The sequence below is a fragment of the Lonchura striata genome, chromosome 1 (genome assembly GCF_050655825.1).
Source record: "Lonchura striata isolate lonStrDom1 chromosome 1, ASM5065582v1, whole genome shotgun sequence".
NCBI classification, from domain to species: Eukaryota; Metazoa; Chordata; class Aves; order Passeriformes; family Estrildidae; genus Lonchura; species Lonchura striata.
The window spans coordinates 115,146,429-115,165,356 of NC_140703.1; the positions used below are offsets into that span (position 1 = coordinate 115,146,429).

Sequence of the window (18,928 nt, forward strand, 5' to 3'; positions counted from 1 at the left end):
TAACCAGAGCTCTTGTACTGCACCCTCTTGTCAATCTTAAGAGAGATGTGTGTTTTTTCAAGGATATCCAATGACAGAAAAATCATTGCTATTTCAGGCAAAATTCACCCTGTCTAATCCAAGGAACAATATAGATTTATTTTTTTTAACTGCATAAAAAGTACTTCTCAAACAATGAGAGGGAGTCCTCTAGTGGAAAAATAGAATGATCCCATACCCAGAACAAAGAGTTCAGTATTTTAGAGGATTATAACAGCAAATAATAATCCTAAAGGCCATGCAAGTCGGATTTTCATCTACTGCAAATCCACATCAGTTTCCTGAAACCAGTGCCAGCTTGGAACTGACTTTTACATGGACAAAATGGAATATCACACATCTAAAATCCCCAAGAGCCACAGATTTTGAGGCAGGCTATTCATGAAAGACTGATAGCTTTTTATTTTACTCTAAATGTTTCTAGGCTTAGCTTGCTACAAGACCTCAAAAGGCAGCATGCTTACACAGAGCATATATTTTATATTATAATAAATGGGATTTTTTTTTTTCCTTGAGAATACAGCATGCTTGCTTTTCTTGGAAATTTTTTTGGTTGTCACTCAATTTTGGGTCCCTCTTAGAATTCAATATGCCATGAATTTTAAAAGCAGTGCCAGTGACTAATACTGCTGTATTGCTTGGACACTACATGGCCAACAGAAAGTGCCCTAGATTTGTTTGATTTTTCTCATTTTTTTTAAATATCAGCAAAAAAATATTATGACCATTTTCTCCAATGTTTTTTAAAGATGTGCTCACTTTTTTCTCCCTCCACCTAATTAAAGGGACATCAGAATTGTCCACAAAGGGGCAAATTGGCTGCAAACTAAAAAATATATTTAAATTGCTTGCAGAATGTTCTACACATTGCAGTGTCAGAACACACTTATATTTCAAAAGAAGCAACAAAAAGCCTATTAAAACAAAAGTCAGCAAGTAAGGAAACAGTACATCAAAATTCATTCCAGGGAAAACAGCTGCAGTTGCAGAAACTTTTGAATCATAGCAAGAATAAAGGCTTTACATTGTTAAAATGTGTAATGGTAATTAAATATTGTGTGCCGGGATAGAGGGGAAAATAAAGGGTAACTAAAAGATGAATATTGAGTTGTTTTCGTTGTGTTAAAATGGTGAATATCTTATTCCAGTGCCCAGTTGCCCTCCAGGGAATGTGCAAGCCACCGCCACGTCCCCAGAAACTATCTCCATTTCCTGGTCAACGCTGGCAAAGGAAACCCTGAATGGGATCCTGCAGGGATTCAGGGTCATCTACTGGGCCAACCTCTTGGATGGAGGTGAGAAACACCAATCTATTACCAAATGAAAAGCTGTATGTGGCTTTTATATCATTTGCTCTCTGGTGTGAAGGCATTTTACTCCCTTTTCTTTTTGGTTTAGAGAAAACTTTGTCTACCTGTGAGGGAGCAATTTTTCCTAGAGCCTGAACAGAGCAGCAAAGCTGCCTGGAGGAACCTCAGGGGAGGCTCCCACCATGGGTTTGCAGCCCTCCACAAGTCTCCTGTGGTACCCAACACGACCTGAGCAAATTTCACCTCAGTTACAGAGTCCAGAATGTTGGGTTTTTTAAAGAATGGTGTCATGGATCTAGAACAAACCAGCCCAAACCTGATTGTCACTATTATTTGTTTGATTATCTCCTTGCCTACTCGATATGCTATCACTTATTTTTTTATAGGATGCATTTCCTCTCTGTAGCTGAGGGCAAAAAAAGGAAATGTCTCTGGGAAAAGCTTGTTATTTCCATGCCAGCTTTTTCTGTTGTGTTTTTGTACTCTTAGCATAATTCCTGGGGAAATAGAGTCCAGAGCAGAGACAGAGTTAAAAGGATCAAAGGAGAACTGTGATGCTTTACTAATCTGCAATTTATTGTGTGATGATAATTCCATGTATGGCCCTTTCTTGTAAATTAAACAAATTAGTGGGTTAGAGATGACGTGACTTTATTCCTACTTGCCCTGTGGATTTTTCACAGCTGTCTCCCTTCTTTTGCTTTCATCCACCAGAACCACAGTTCACTCTAACCTGCAGTTGTGCAAATCCTGCCTCTGTTAGTGTGGAAAGGGAAATTTAGAGTGGAAATGTGACTCAGAGACTGGTAATGGTAGACTCAAAAATATTTGGAAATTAACCACCAATTCCTTTAAAAATAAAGATTAAAAATGTATAAGAAGCATACAGAAAAAATGTAAACATGTAGGGCATAAAATTAAATGTTTACAGTCATGCCTGTAGTTTTGGATCAGATCCTGTGTGGATATTATCACATCTAAGCTCCTATATGTCTCACAACATGATGAAAAAAGATGATGTTCATGCCATGCTTAAAACTAGATTTTCTTTATTTATTCAACTTTATTAGCTGCCCTAAATATGTTTAAAGCTTTTTAATTTTTTGCCATATGGGTTGTACTTCTTAGCTTGCTGGAAAAAAAAAAAAAAGATTAATATGAAGTGCATCATCTTTCTGCAAGTAAATCTGATTTTACTGTGTTTAAATCTATTGTTGGCCACTATTGCTGCTATCAAGTGCTTTGCAGCAGCATGTGCTGCATATTTTAAAATAAAGGGGACATTTTCTTCATTTTCCTTATGAGAAATGGTCTTTCTCATAACTAGAAAATCTTTATGAAGATAACCAGCGTTCTCATTTTTTTTTATTTAGGGGATGTTTCACAATAATCTCTTCTTGTTATTGGTTCTCTGTGAAAAATCTTATTACTTGTAGAATTTCTTCAATTCTCTTCATCGTATTTTTTTAAAAATTGCAACAAAAAAAGGAGTGTGAAAATGAAAAATGGGTCTGCTTCAAGTGGTGGTAAGAGGTCAGGACACAAATTAATTCATTTTAATTAATTACAATTCATTGCTGTTCTGTAATAATGAAGCTTTCCTTGTCTGGGACGCCCAAGATTTCCACAGCAGGTATCAACACCTGGAAGAAGAGTGAACTTGGCAATAATTCCTATTTTGCTTTATTTTTTAAATTTTATTTTATTTTTTTATAGAGCTGGGAGAGATAAAGAATGTCACCACTACCCAACCATCCCTGGAGCTGGATGGCCTGGAAAAATACACCAACTACAGCATCCAGGTGTTGGCTTTTACCCGAGCTGGGGATGGAGTGAGGAGCGAGCAGATTTTCACCCGTACTAAAGAGGATGGTAAGGAGTGAAAGCATTTTCCATTCCCACTTCCAGGAATCTTTGTTTGTCTCAGGCAAATATTGCACACAGGCATGCAGAGATTGAAAACTCAGCCCTGGGGTGTCCCAGCCCAGGAGGAGCTGGAGCTGCTGCAGAGAGCCCAGAGGAGGCTCCAGGATGAGCAGAGGGATGGAGCAGCTCTGCTGGCAGGAAAGGCTGGCACAGCTGGGATTGTTCACCTGCACAGGAGAAGCTTTGGGCTGAGCTCAGGGTGGCCTGGCAGGGCCTGGAGGAGCCCCAGGAAAGCTGGAAAGAGACAATTTCCAGGGACAGACTGACAGACAGTAGGATTAGATTGAATATCATTAAAAAATAATTTACTTTATGAGGTCCTGACATGGGTTCCCTGTGGCTGCCCCTGGATCCCTGGCAGTGCCCAAGGTCAGGTTGAACACTGGGGCTGGAGCAGCCTGGGACAGTGGGAGGTGTCCCTGCCATGGCGGCAGGGGTGGCACTGGATGGGCTTTAGGGTCCCAGCCCAAACCATTCTGATATTCTATGAAAATGGGAAAAGGAGAAGAGACTGTTCTGGAACATAATCCTGTATTACTTGGATCCCACTAAGAATATTTTTTTCACTCCATATCCATATCCATATCCATATCCATATCCATATCCACATCCACATCCACATCCACATCCACATCCACATCCACATCCACATCCACATCCATATCCATATCCATATCCATATCCATATCCAATCATCCTCCAAATACCTCTTCCCTCAAAAGCAAAATAAAGAACAAAAATGTCTTACCTTTGTTCCTAGACCAAAGCATGGAAAATTCAATTCCCAATGCTGAAAGTTAAAGAAACTTTTAGTCATACACAGACACATGAGATTCCATAATCGCTTTATTGTGATTGTAACTATTATAATCACTTCAGGTCACCTCAGTGTGATGCCATGCACTGATCTATTTGTGGAGCACTAAAATTCCAAATTCAGGGCAGGTTTTGTCCATTACCTTTTTTAATGCCTTGGAAATGTTATGAGATGTACAAATGTATTTTTTCATCCCCTAAATGCTTTTGAAAAACTGGATCAAAACTTTTTATGGTACAGATAAAAATGGCCACAGTCCTCTCAATGAGGTTACTTGAATAATGTTTAATTTGTAAATTCTCCTGTGAGTTATACAATACATTTTCAGGGAAATTACTCAATAGATTTTCCTTTCTTATTTATCCACTTAATTGGTCAGTCATGAATATATGAATATACATGCCAATTTTTTTTTATTTGTAATGAGATTTACAAAAGTGACAAAAGAGCAGGTGTAGTAAATTAACTGACTTGATGAATTCTGTGCTTTTTTCCAATAAAAATTATGTTAATAAAGTTATTAATTTTTTTCCAATTAAATATTAAGGGACTCATTCCAAAATTTACATCAATTTTTTTTAGCCCCAGCTGTAGCTGTATCCAGGGTATGCAGTAAATGAAAATTGCTCAGCTCTTGACTTGTGTGTCTTAAACACTGAACATTCTGATATCAGCCTAAAGTCTTTTAACACTTACTTTGGAGCACCCAGGTCCTGACTCAGATGCTCTTGGGACACCTATTGCTTGGAAGTAGATGGATTTATTTAAATTAAAAAAAAAAAAATCTAAAATGTAAAATCTAAAATGTAAGAGAACTGCAAAACACATGCAGAATTTCCAAGTTACTTTTTGTCAAGCAGATCCCAGCATAGCAAACCTTCCCTGAATTCTCTCTGAACACAAAGGTTCTCAGCCCTGAGCCTTGGGAGTGGGATTTAAGCCACCAGAAGCCACGAGTAATGTCCCACACTGCTCCATGAGCTTTTGGACAGGCTGGTCTTGGGGACATCTGGCTCATGTCAGAAGCCTCAAACATTTCTTCTCCTCCTTCTCCTCCTTCCCTTCCTTCTCCTCCTCCTCTTTCTGATTTTTCTCTTCATCCTTCTCCTCCTTCTCCTCCTTCTCCTCCTCCTCCTCTTTCTCCTTTTTCTCTTCCTTCTCCTCCTTCTCCTTGTCCTTCTCCTTGTCCTTCTCTTTGTCCTTTTTCTTCTCCTCCTTCTTCATCTCCTCCATTGCCTCCTTCATTGTCTTTGTCTTCTTTTCTTTCACCTAGCCCAGCCTCATTTGGTCATCCCAATTCTTGGTGGTGGCTCTTTTGCTGTCTCCATCCCTGGGATCAGACAAGCCCAGATGAGGGGAGCACATTGCCTTAGCCTGTGTTTGGCAGCTGTGCAAAGGCTCTTCTCTCACCTTTAATACTTCTGGCAGCTCAGCAATAACTCACCCTAAGACAGCCTGATGAAAATTTCCAGAGACTTTCTGATGCCTCACACTGGTTCCATTAATTTAATCTTTTGTCCAGAAAACTAAATGGAAAAGTGTTCCAGAAAACACAAAGATACCATATTCAGCTTCAGCTTCACAACTTTTTACTATGGGCAGGAAAGGTTTTGAGTGGAATATACAGAAACCTGCAGTTAAGCATCAGCTAAACCCAAAATCCTGGATCTAAACATCCTGAAGGGTGTAGAAGTTAAAGAGGAAAAGAGCATTCACACTGGCAAACTCTGTGCACCAAACAAGTGCCTCATTCCTCAGAAGAAGGCACTTTTATACTGTCATTTTCTAAGGAAAAGTGTTCTGTAGAGGATTATTCAGCAAGACTAATTCCAGTACACTTAGAAGATTCTGCCCTGAAGTGAGTTTAAGCACTTCCTTGGCATATGAAATAAATGAATTGGAATCCTAACGGAGATTAGAACTGGAAACTTTCTATCTCTGCTCACAGACCTTCTTTGGCTAAAATCATGACACAAGATATTCCACTTTCCTCTAATGAAATCTGGAAATCTGGGATAGTTTTAAGTGCCTGCCAAGCCCTCCACATCAGTATTTCTATGAGGCCATATCTGATCATTAATTCCTTTCTCTTTTTTTCATTTTTTTACATGAGAGGAAACTTTTCTTTGTAAAATCAATGGTGCAGCATTTTCCACTGCTGCTGCAAAAACCAGTCAGAACCTCCTGTGACTTCTCTGTTGATGTTCAGCTAAAGACATCAACCCAAAATTTCTTCAGCAGGCTTGAAATCTCTAAGAGTAACCCAGCAAGTGAATCCTGGATGGAATGTGTTGATACTTTGATTTCTTGTAATGTTTGATACTGATTTTAGACACCAGAGGTCAGACACTGCTGCTGATCAGCAAAGGAAATGGGAACAACTCGAGCAAATAATAGGAAATGAGCCTTCAAGAAATGAGCTTTCCTTTCAATGTGATCATATTTCTGGGTTTTATCTAGCTTTTCTCCCCTCCTTTCCTGAAAGCTAACTTCAGGAAAAAATGCTGCTCTTTTTCGAGTTCCTCCTGGTAGAAAAAATAAGCCAAGAAGAAATATGCAATTTTTAAAAATTCATTCTGGTTTTGTCCATTACTTTTTCCACTTTACAGTTTCTAATAAGCTGATCATCCTCTTCACCTGAAGACTTGATTTAATAAACCAGTAAAAATTAAAGCAGCTCTTCCAATCCTTTTCCCTGCTGTGATCAAAACGAAGTTTGTAAGGCTTCTCTGTTTTGCAGCAAGAGGGAGTGTGTGTGACAAATTCCCTCTCTGCTCCTGTGCTGCAAATGCAACATGAGCAAACTATGGTTGAAACAAGGAATTTGCAGCCTGAACAAGCCTGGAACATGACACAGCAGTGCCCCGACCCTGAGCTGACCATGGGAGGACACAGAGCCCAGAGCCCCCAGCATCCCAGGAGAGCTTCCTGCAGCTGGGAATTTGTCTGGGTGTCTGTCAGAGGTGTTGGCTCTGGGCTGGCTGTGACACAGGAGGATTTTTGCAGCAGTGCTGTGCTTCCAGCTCTCTGGCATTCAGAGCCAGGCAAAAGCTGCAGCAGGAAGGAAGGGAAAACAGTACCAAATCCCTCTGCCAGCCCCACTCTGCCTGAATCCAGAGAGGTTTTCCTCCTCTCCTTCCTCTCCCTGGACACCAAGCTTCCTGACCATTGGCACGAGAGGCACAGAGAGCATCTGGCAAGCTTTACATTTATTCTGAAATTATTAAGCAGAAATCCAGTCAGGTGCATGTTCAGTACTCCTTGGAACAAAGCTCTGCTTGGGTTTGTTCAGCTGATGAGGATGACTGGGCTCTGTGATGAAAAATTGCCCTTGATGACCCCTTAATGCTCATTTTTCTAGTGGTAAAGATCTCCAATTTTATCTTTTTGACTAAGAAGCAAAGGCACAGACTAGTAAATGTTCTCCCTGGGAATTTGGCAGGATTTGATAGAGATGGTGTGCTTAATATGAGGTCAGTTAAGAGTAAATTCACATGTGGATGTGTTTTGGCTGGCATAGAGATCTGCATTGTAGGTGGAATATCTACATGAACAAACAGACAGCAGTCAGGGGTTGAGTTTATTTTGGTTTTTCTAAGTGCAGCCAGCAATTGAATAGTCCTGTATCGTGCAGAATTAAAACCCTGTTACAGAACAAGTCTCAGATTTCGTATTTATTTGCCATATCACTCTTAAATGCACCACAGTTTGTGCATTTGCCTCCCTGCTGCTCCGTACTGTGAAGAAAAATGGTGATAATCTCTCTGTCTATGAAAAGGAGAATAAGAAAGTTCCTGGAGCTCCTCCCCATTATCTGGCACATCTAAATGCTGTTTCCCAGCCCTGTTGTATCAGGATAATTGCCTGCTCTGCTTTAGCATTTCACTTGCACTGTCAGGAATACAAAGTGTTCTCCTCCACATGAAAGCAGGATGCTATTTCCGTGTTTTTCAAAGCCTTGCTAGCTGGAGAATGAGGCCATCTTTGATCTTAAATTTGCCACATCTGCTCCCTGGAAGGCTGCAAAGTTGTTTAGAAGCAGTCCTCAGCTTCTCACCATAGTTTTACCCCAGTGACCACGGGGAGGAAAAAAAGGATCTAAGGCATTTGTGCAAAATCAGTTTGTCTTTCTGGGAGCTGTGGGAGTCAGTGTGCTAAATAAAGGTCCAGGGAGACTTCAGGAAGGCAGCTCGGGTCTCCTGATACTGCTGGCTTGTAATGACTGAAGCCTGAAAGGCTGGGGATGCAATGACAATGAGGGAAAATACCTTTAGTTTGCTTGGCAAGGCTCAGGATTTTCCTCTCCAGGATCAGGCAGGCACCACCTTCCTCAACCACAACCTCTTCAGATGCCCAAGGAACCCGGTTTAGTAAGAAATGCTTCAGTTAATGCTGAGATAATTCTTAAGAGATGCAGGGGATGGGTTTGACCAATGACTTTACCCTCTGAACAGAAAACAGTGGGGGACTGTGGAGTACCAGCTGAGATTCTGCAGGATTCCTACCAAGGAAATGTAAACACTTCCACACGCACAGTGGAATGGCACACAGCTTTCACGTGCACAACCCAGCAGCGCAGCAAAAAGAGGACTAATAAATGAGTATCCAGAATTACTTTGGCAACACTGCAAAAACGGCTGCCTGATTCCAGCCCAGTGAGGTGGAGGAGTCCTTGGGTTGAAAATTCCACTATGTGGCTGAGTTTCTTTCTGGCCCCTCTTTCTGCTAGTCTCACACCAGACAGCAGCACAGCAATGACAAGGAATGTTTCCCACATAGGCCCAATGGCTGGAAAATGAAAACTCAGATGAGTTCTGAGTTAATCCCTCAGCAGCCACCAGCCATGACCAATTGTTGTATCGTGGTTGCTCCTCCCGCGAGCTGGGCGGCGAGGGAACAGAACTGGCGCCTGCTCCCCTGTGAGCTCTGCTGTCCCTGTTGTTGGCACGGGGACAGATGGAGGTGACACGGGACTTGGGGTGTAACAAGATGGATTTATTCAGGGAGCCCCAAAACCCTCCTGGGAGGCGGAACAAAGGTTTTATACCAGAACTCAGGAGGACGGGTGTAGGAACTGTCACTATAGGACACGTGAAAGCACAACACGAGCCGCTGCTATTGCAAAGCTGAAAAAGAGGAAGTTTATTTTCTGACTCCAGCATTTCTACTTTTCCAAAGGTGACAGTGGATTGGAGGGTGAATGTGCCACCTCTCCAATGACATTGGACAAACTACTAGTACATCAAATTCCTCCACCTCTATGGAGGAATGGTAAACAATAGGTTGTTTACAGAAAGTTGTGTGAGAAAGTTCTCTACAAGAATGTAAACTCAGAAGGCTTTAGAAAATCTTAAGAATCAGGGCAACAGGAACAGCAACCAATGAGGGTAGAACTGGGGAGGAGCTGAGGGTGGGACTAACATATCACAAACCTATCAGGGGAAACAGCGTAGTGGAATAACACAAAATAACCAATGGGGTGTTGAGCCTCACTAAATGGACAGGGAATGCTCTGGAAGCAGGGGAAGGGGCTAGAAGGAATTTCAGGGAATGTTCTAGGGAAAGGGGCAGGGAAAGGGAGGATTGACAACTTGGAGAGGAGGGGTTAGGGATGAGTTTGAGAATATTGACAACCGAGGAGGGGAGGAGATTTGGGGCGGGGTGAACAGACACTGAACAAATATCAATTTAAAGAAAAACACACCACCACATCCAATTATCATCAGAACCTATCCCTATAGATCACACCCTAATTTAACAATAAATTGTATTAACCTCATCCATCTATTTGCAGTGATTTCCAGAAAACATTGCTATCCATAAGGGAATCCTCCTGTGGGTTAGGTAATCACCCTGGAGAGCCAGATTTCACTCCTCAACAGCAGGAGCAAATAGCATTTCTAATGAGCTGGGTATAAATAAGAAGTTGGATGCTGTCAAGCATCAATATTTACTCTGCATTGGCTAGAGCTGCTAACTGAATTAGCCCCTTTGCAGTGAGGGGCTGGGTTTGCATGCAATTATCATCATGACGTTCTCACTTGATGCCTAATTAGCTCTCTCAACCCACTATAAATAGAAAATTTGCATCCAGAGACGTTGCACTAAGTGGTGTCTGTCAGTTTTCTCACATCATCCAGGACCACCTATGCATATATAAAATTGAGGGTCTCCTCACATTGTTTTTACACAAAAGATGAGCAAATTTAGATCCCACGCCTACTGACTTCTTTTTATGGGCAAAGTTCTGTAGCAGAATAATATCTGCTTGCTTAATTGAAGTAAAACAAAGATTCAGAATTTATCAGCTTGCTGGACAATGGATTTTGTACCTCTACTGCACAATAACTGTTTTCTGTGAAAGTAAAGAAAGCTGATCAAGCATTGCAATGGTGATTGCACTAGAAACTTTAACATTTGAGTATTTTTACTTGAAATCAGATCAAAATATGAGATTCCTCACAAAGCAGTAGTTCTGTAGAGAACAAAGTCCAGAAAATTGTTTCATTTTGTCTTTAATAACCTTTGTAGCAATTATCAATACAATATACCTATTTTAATAATTTGACATAAATAAGGACCACACACAGTGGTATAATATATTTCAAATTATTTATTTTCACAGTTTTTAAAATGTATTTTCAAATATTTTGACACAAGACATGTTTTTCAGGAATTTTTAAACCTATTTATTCTGATATTAAGTGTAGCCCTTGTTTTGTTTGTGTACGAGTTTATGTGTAACGTGATATTCCAGCATGCAGGAAAATAAATCTAGCAATTTTGCACATTAGTAAAAACGTGTTTCCAAAGCTGGAGAGCACCGTACAGTGTAATGTGTGTTTGAAAAACAGCATATGTTCATGAAATCAAAACCCTTCCCAAAATGCAAAGCTGGAAAGGGATGTAGTTAAGATTACACAGCAAGATTTTAGCATTTCCAAAAAGAAGCTTTTTTTCACTGGTTTTAGACAGGAGGTTTGGGGGGTTTTGGCTCTTTCTCTGTGATAACTTTGTGATATTATATATTGTGTAGATAGCTGCTGTAATTAGAGAAATAGATATGCTGCAGTGCCAGAGAGAGGTCTGAGCTGCTGAGGGCAGGGCAAGGGGCAAGGATTTTTTGGGGGGAGGTGTTTGCTCACACATGGTGGCACTTGCTGGCCATGGGTCACATCAGGCAGTGCAAACTGCTCATTTACCCTCCACTTCATTAAATTCACAGCTCTGCTCTGGATGTCCATTAAACTGTCCACAAGTGCATTATTTATAGCACTTTGGCATGGGTTGTGTGTTCAAAGCTGGCCATTTATAATAAGGTGTTGTTTGGTAATTCCTGTCACCACGGACAAGATATTTTCACATGTGCATTTGGATTCAAACTGAAAGGGGAAATTTAGGTTGGATCTGAGGAAGAAATTCTTTACTTTGAGGCTGGTGAGCCCTGACACAGGTTTCTCAGTGGATCCTCCATCCCTGGAAGTGTCCAAGGCCAGGATGGATGGAGCTCTGAGGAACCTGGTCTAGGGGAAGGTGTCTCTGCCCATGACAGGGGTTCGGAAGATATTTAAGTTCCCTCCCAAACCCAACAATTGTTGGGTTCATTCAATGATTTTATGCTGGCTGGAGGGGATACTTCACAGAAGTTTAACCAGCAGTGGCAGGTTTTGCTTTGGGACCCTCTGAAGAAGAGTTTCTCCCCTCTTAATGATGGGGTCACACCCTCCAAACCTTCTCCCTGGCATGGGCTGCGTGGAGGCTGCTCCCTAACACACAATGTCCATCTCAGTCCAGGGGGGCACAGCTACCAAAGCAGCAACTCCCCTTTTCCTCTTAACTCCTCTGTTCCACTGGGATGCTGGAATATCTGCCTTGGGCCACTCTAACACACTTTACATCTGCAGTTCCAGGTCCTCCTGCTGGAGTTAAAGCAGCTGCTGCCTCAGCCTCCACGGTTTTTGTGTCCTGGCTGCCTCCCCTGAAGCTGAACGGCATCATCCGGAAATACACCGTGTTCTGCTCCCACCCCTACCCCACAGTAAGTGCCACAGCCCCTCTGTGGAGGGCTGACACACAGCATTTGCAGATTCCAGTCCTTGATCTTCTCCCTGCTGCTTCCTCTCCTGCCCTTTGCTCGCCCTGAGCAAGGCCAAAGGGAGATCCTGGAGCTACAGAGAGAAGTGAGAGTTGACTTTGGTTTATCCCACCTACCAAATTTTTGTTTGAAACCTATTGCAGAGCATTAGCTCACAAATAATTTCGAAATTTTCACTTGAAGTGGAGTATTTTGCAAGGTATGGTTAGTTTAGAATGTAAGAAGTTACATTTTCCAGGACCAGCTGCAGCTGGAGGCGTGTATTCATTTACCCTGTTTCCATCGAAGTTCCTGCCTTTTTGCCTTGAGTATTCATGTGTGAAGGAACATAATGACTTACAAACAAACATATTTGCTTGTGAATAGGCTTATTTATGCCTGGAATATTTACCCAATCTAGCTCTATGTGCTTTTACTTGCTGAGAAAGTGACAGGAGGAAATTTGAATGGAGTATCAGGTTATCTTTCTTCCTGTCTGAATCACAAAGAAATTCAGCAATCTTTAAACACAAGGGCCAATTGCTCTCTTTAAATACCCATGTATATTTATTTTCATGTGGATTGAAAAGAATACTCATTCATTTTATATCTGAGGTTTGCATTTAGGTTATATCCAAGTTTTGGATTTCAGTTTTAAGCAAGACTTCCCACTGAAGATAAAAAATGCAATCTTGGTTTGATTGGCAAGGAAAATATTGTTCCATACATTTCCAAAAGTGCCTCAGGCATGTGGAAATTTCCCTGCCCCCAAGTCAGGGGGTTGGAACAAGGTGGTGTTTTAGATCCCTTCCAGCCCAAACCATTGTGTGATTCTCTGATTCATGTTTTGGGATTACTGTCTCCTAAATCCATTAATGACATAACTGTAGCAACCAAACCATCTTTAGCACACAATTAAATGTAAAGTAGCTGGAGATTTTCCATTACAGTTCATGCATTTCTTTGGCACTCAGTGGGTTAAAGAGGTCAGATTTTAGAGGACAGCTCTGCATGGAGATCAGGAACTTCTCTGGGGGCTTGGAGAGAACACCAGATGGTGCTGCTGCCTTCTCCAGATACTTCCCATGCACAAAGCTGCAGTGCTTCTTCCTGGGGCTTTGCTAGCAACATTTTTTCCTATATTTACATCCCCAAGAAAATAAACATCCTCAGCTAAAAATATTATTCTCTACCATGTGAGTCTCTCACATAGAAAACTTCCTATTTTGTGGTTACCTTTTGGAGCACCTCAGAGGTGGACAATGACAAGAACAGATGCTTTGTTTTTGCTGCTCTTGGCTTGGACAGAATCTTGCTGCTGTATTTTTGTGTTTTCATTATGCAGGGGTGTGTATGAACCATCTTGGAACCTTACCTTAGCTCCAGGTAGAGGCACATGCAGCTGTTTGTACATTTTATTAATTGCTGATGTGTACATGGATAGTTCTGAAAGGCGTCCCTGTCCCTTCCAGCCCAAACCATTCTGTGATTCCATGATCCTGCTGTTACCTTCATGGAGGTGTTTGTACATAGAAATACATACATGCACACACAGATATATGTGTAAATATGTTCAACATGTATCTGTGAGTCCCTGTGCCAGTGTTCTGCAGATCAGCAGGAGCTGTGCCTTGCAGAGATCTTCTGTAGCAGCCCTGTGTGCTGAGTGAGGCAGGGATCACAATGGGGGCTCAGTTTCCAGAAGCCAAGTTGGATATTTTTAAACAAATACAAGCCCTGAGGACATATTTAATATAGGACACACTCCCTTCAGCTTTATTTCTAACAATATGCTTTGTTATCTTTTATTCTGAAATGGATTGTGAGCTAAAAAGCTGTTTTATTCTGAGCTGCTTTGCAGTGAAACAAGCCTGCTGCAGAGCTGCTCAAATGCCAACACTGCTGTGCAGATACACTTAATATATCCAGGGAAGTTCTTGTTTGATTCACTGCTGGCAGAGACAAACAGCTGACAGAGGGAGAGTCTTAAATTAGGGTGAGGAGGAGAATAAATAAAAGGCCTGTGTCTTTATCATCTAAGTAGCAAGTGCTGCAGGTATGGAGCCCTAAAAACTTCATCCATCAGTCACAGCCCTGGCTGCAAAATAACTTTGCTGAAAGTCTGCTATTCAAGCAGAAAGGCAAACTCAGTTTTCAGGCATCAGTGAGAAGAAAGAGAAAAGGACAGGGATAAAGGTAAATTTATGGGGAGGCTGCATTCTTTGCAGATTGTATTTTATTGCTGAGAACCAGTCCATACAATAGACTTTAGACAGGTTAACAGTCCTTTAAGAACATTGCTTTGGTGTTTAAGCTGCCAACAGGAAAAATAATTAACTCTGTTGGTAGCATTGTGCATATTTTTATTACAAACATAACACTTATACAACCCCAACATATTATAAAATGAAGATTTGCTGCCTCTTGCACTATTCAGTTTGCTTTGCAAAGGCAGATGCTTTAAAAACTTCTGCTGCTTCTGTATAGAACAAAAGATATTTTCTCTTTAAATATTTTGAGCCCTAAGGACAGTATTTGCCTGGGATGTTTCAAACCACAAATATGATTAATGTGTGAAAAATGGAAAAGATTCTCCACTGCAGTCTGTTCTCTGGCTAAGATAAAGGGCAAGCAAGCATCCAATTTCACACTGTTTAATTGTTGTGTCTGTAGTATTCTACAGGCATAATTAGGCAAAACTTTCTCTTTTTTAGTCTGAAAATGTAGGGGAAAAATACAGAAATATGAGACTTCATGGATCCTTCATTTTTCAAATATAAGACACGGAATATACCAGAATTTAAGTTAGAAAAACTATCCTTTGTGCTAACCCATAGCCTACATTCTTGCTTCTCCCCAGTTTCTACCACATCCATGTCCAACTGTTTGAAGGATCTGGCTTCTCAAGACCACCTGTAATGGTCCCATGGTGGCCAGATTCCTTCTAAGAGTGGTGATTCCCATTGTACTGGCAGGATGCTCATCCTGCCCAGGTCTCAGGGAAGTGCTGTCACTGCTGCCCCATCCTGGCAGGGGGATTTTCCCCCATGGAACACTGTTTGAACGCTGGCACAAAAATCAGGCTGGTTCATTTTCTGCTGAACTTAACTCCTTCCTCAGGAGGCTGCTCCAGCACTTCCAGCCTTGGGCTGTACATGTGCACTGCCAGGGCCTTTCAAGTGCAACAAAAAAGGAAAATTGGGGGTTTTCTGAAGAAAAAAGACAAAAAACTCACTAGAAACAACCACCAACCTCTTGTTGAATTCAGGTCAGTACAATGCTTAAGAAAGAATCAATGGGATTAGATTAAATAAAACTTAGATGTAAAGGTCACTGTGACACACAGGTAAGTCAGCCTGGGAAACTTGGATCCCAGAACAGGTAAAAAGTATCTCCTAAAGAAGCAGGAGCATGCTGAGGTTAAGGATCAGGATTTCTTGATATGGGAAATGATGAGGAAGTGCCTATGCACAAGGACAGGGAATTTTTGATATGGGAAATTCTGCTCAGCTAGGGAAAAAAATTACCATGAGATCCTGGTCAAATATTGAAACTGGGGCCCAGACTGTTGGATCTCCAAATGTGGAAATCTTTAAGACTTCACTTGACACATCCCTGAGCAACTTGATGCAATTAAATATGCTTTGGGAAGGGGTTTGGACTGGGTGACTTCCAGAGGAACCTTCCAACCTCAGTTTTATTATTTTGAGGCAGTTTAAAACTGGAAAAGTTGGTCAAAAACTGTATACAACAAGGGAAACCAGACAGTGGTAGAGTTAATGTGCAACCCTTGGAGGAAAAGACACATTTAATTGACACCAAGATGTCTCATAAGTTAAAAGTCTCCAATAAAAGTCATATGACATTTTAGGCCACTGGCAGAACTGTTTGCCTTTCCCATCTGAACACTTTCTATGCACAGTCTCCCAGTCCAGTTCTGCTTTTAGCTTTCACTATCAGGAAATCAGAGAGTGGGAGTGAGGTCACCTTATTTCACAACTTAACTAAGTTCCACATGAGTGGAGGAAAGACAAGAACCAATTGACTGTGTCCTGAAAAGGAAAATCACTGAGAAAGGACAATGGTCTCCATTTATTATCCTGTTATAGTGCACTTCTACTTACATGACTCCTTTCCATTAATCTCCAAGCTTTCTATGGCGGAAGCATAGAGTGATGCACAAATTAGTGACCTGCTTTGATGGAAACAACAGGAAAATCCTGTTTAATGTGTTTGCTTCTATTAGTCAGCAACCCACCAGCAGATCAGCAAAACCTAAACAGCAACAACAACCATAATGACTACATTTTTCTAACCAACAAGTCAAAGCAGACTTTAATATGTGTATTTCTAATTGGGTGATGTCATATTGTTTATTGACACCCAAATGATTATACTGGTCTGTATTTTCTCAGCTCTATATCTCACTTTCTAGCACAAGTACCTAAAGATTGGCAAATATGACAAAAACTTGCAAAGCATACAGGTATATCTTTAAAACCCTAGATTTTAGATAAGAAGAACCAGTTATTCTCTGGTCTTTAATCCTGACAGTAGTTTTGAAATTTTGGCTGATGGAACTGTTGCTTAGCTGTAGGATTCTGCTAAGAGATGATTTGTCCCTCAAACCCTCCTTTGACTGAGGTCTCAAAAGACCAGAAGCCTGAGAGCTGGAAAAAGAAGAAATTCCAGAACTGTTGAATCAGATGAATGGAGTGAGAATATTCCTGCAAAGGTCCCAGATAATGCTGTCATGATAAACTGGATTAACTGGATGAGGAGCCAGAGAACAAAGCAGACCCCAGCACTGAAATAGGGGGACATGATTAGGAATTATCTCATAGTGCAAACCCTACAGTCAGCCCCAGGTAGGTGTGTTGGAAAGAGTCTGAAAACTGTGATCTACATTTCTTGAGTTCTACAAAGGATGTAGAAAGATCCAAAAGCTGAAAGCCTGGCAAGGATTCATATTAGCCTGGAAATATTTCTGTGGAACAGTTGGATTTGGAATAGGTGGTATATGAAGAGGTGCAAAGCAGTGATGGAGAAGAGAGAAATGATCTTCTATTTGGCCAAAGCCCAAGTCAATTTACGTGAAAACATGATCAATATTGGAAACTGAACAACATCTGAGGTAGACAATAACTGATCCTTTGGATTTGCTTATTTTATTGTGAGAAACATAACTCTTAAGACTGTTAGACTTCTATATTTGTTTCATTCTTTTGCTTTTATTTAAACTCACCAAGGGGAAAATATATTATGCGATTTAACCAGCATACACAGGAGTCCCCGGGGTTGCTCTGTGGAAGAAGAGAGTAATTGCTGCTCTTGGTCTGTAATTCATAGACTCTAAGTGGGATTTAATTAATCTGACTTCAGTCACATTGAATAGAGTCACAAATACTTATTCTGGGGTCATCAAGGATTTCCTTTCATTAAGGAAAGAAGCTAGATAAATCTTCTGAAAGTTTCCCTTCCTTTTGTTTAGTCAAGAGAAAAGATATATGCTTATCTTAAACCAACTGATCTGCAACACAAAGTAGATGTGGAAGTATATACAATTATCTGAACCTAGATCTTAAAGCTATTAGCTGTCATAAATTCCCATCATCCAGGTGTTGTCCACTCAATTCTTTCAGGCAGACACAAGTTTTGTCTTGATTTTGCACAGGATTGTCTAAATTCCAACTTTGGGTTTGCATCACACTTTCTGATCATTTACTCTCCAGATTAAAGATTTGGATAAAAGAAAACTTTGGAAAATAGAGTTGATGCAATTACAAGCCAGAAACTATTTGTTGTTATGTACTGTAGATCTTTCAGTGATCAGAAGGATGCTGAAAGTTTCTTGGAAAAAAGGGAGAAGTAGCTGGCAGAAGTTGGCTAAGTAGATGAAATTGCTGTTGAATAGAAGTTTATTTAGAGTCAGCAGATTCTGTAATGTTGAATTTTAAGTATATGTTCATTGATTTGTGTATTACAAGCAGTATTTATCACTGCATCTATATAGCACTTTTTATAGTGTGAAGATATTTATGCTTATTAATTCCTGTGTGCTTTATTTAGCATAGAAATAGTGCATAATTTGGGGGTTATTTTAAAACCTTATATTGGACAGTATTTAAAATGTGTCTTTTTAATATACCACATGTTCTATTTTTAGCCTTTTTGTCGTTGTTTCACATCTTTGGTGCCAGCTCCCAAACATAGTACATTCATTATTTTAATTGCTTTATCAACTTTACATTTTTTACCTATCTTATTTTTGTCAGAGAGCAGACCTCAGGAGGGATGTGACAGAGTATAAATTGATCCTGAAGATGCGCTGGTTTATATGATTTTTAAAAGATCTCCTTGTAAAACCCTACCAAAACAAATTTGATATTGATTTTTTTCATAAACCTCCCTTCTTGTGTCACTGCCTGGTCTCACACCCAGGGATATCAACACAGTCTGACAATAAGTTCTTGGTGTCCTGGCCTTCCAGTGGTCACCAGCCCATGACACCACACGCGGCTCCCCTCCTCGGGAGGCTCAGGGACTCTCCAGGAGATGCTCCAAAGGGACAGGCAGGTGGTGGACCCTAAGTGAAGTCCAGACAGTGGGTTTTCTTCCAGCTATAATACCTGGAAATGAGAATTCAGGAGCAGCTGAGGGAGCTCCAGGTGTTTATCCTGGAGAAAAAGAGGCTCAGGGAGGACTTTCTGACTCTCCACAACTCCCTGGCAGGAGGGAATAGCCAGGTGGGAGTCAGGCTCT

At 40.8% G+C, this 18,928-nt stretch overlaps 1 protein-coding gene across 1 annotated transcript in view; it reads left to right on the forward strand.

Annotated features, from left to right (window-relative positions):
* The window catches only part of DSCAM (DS cell adhesion molecule), a 446,056-nt gene that overhangs the window by 358,423 nt on the left and 68,705 nt on the right, over positions 1–18,928 (forward strand). Inside the window, exons 18-20 of the mRNA XM_021527473.4 lie at positions 1,188–1,334; positions 3,066–3,221; positions 11,997–12,130. Coding sequence (XP_021383148.3) covers positions 1,188–1,334; positions 3,066–3,221; positions 11,997–12,130 — 437 coding nt within the window. The remainder of the gene's footprint in view (positions 1–1,187; positions 1,335–3,065; positions 3,222–11,996; positions 12,131–18,928) is intronic.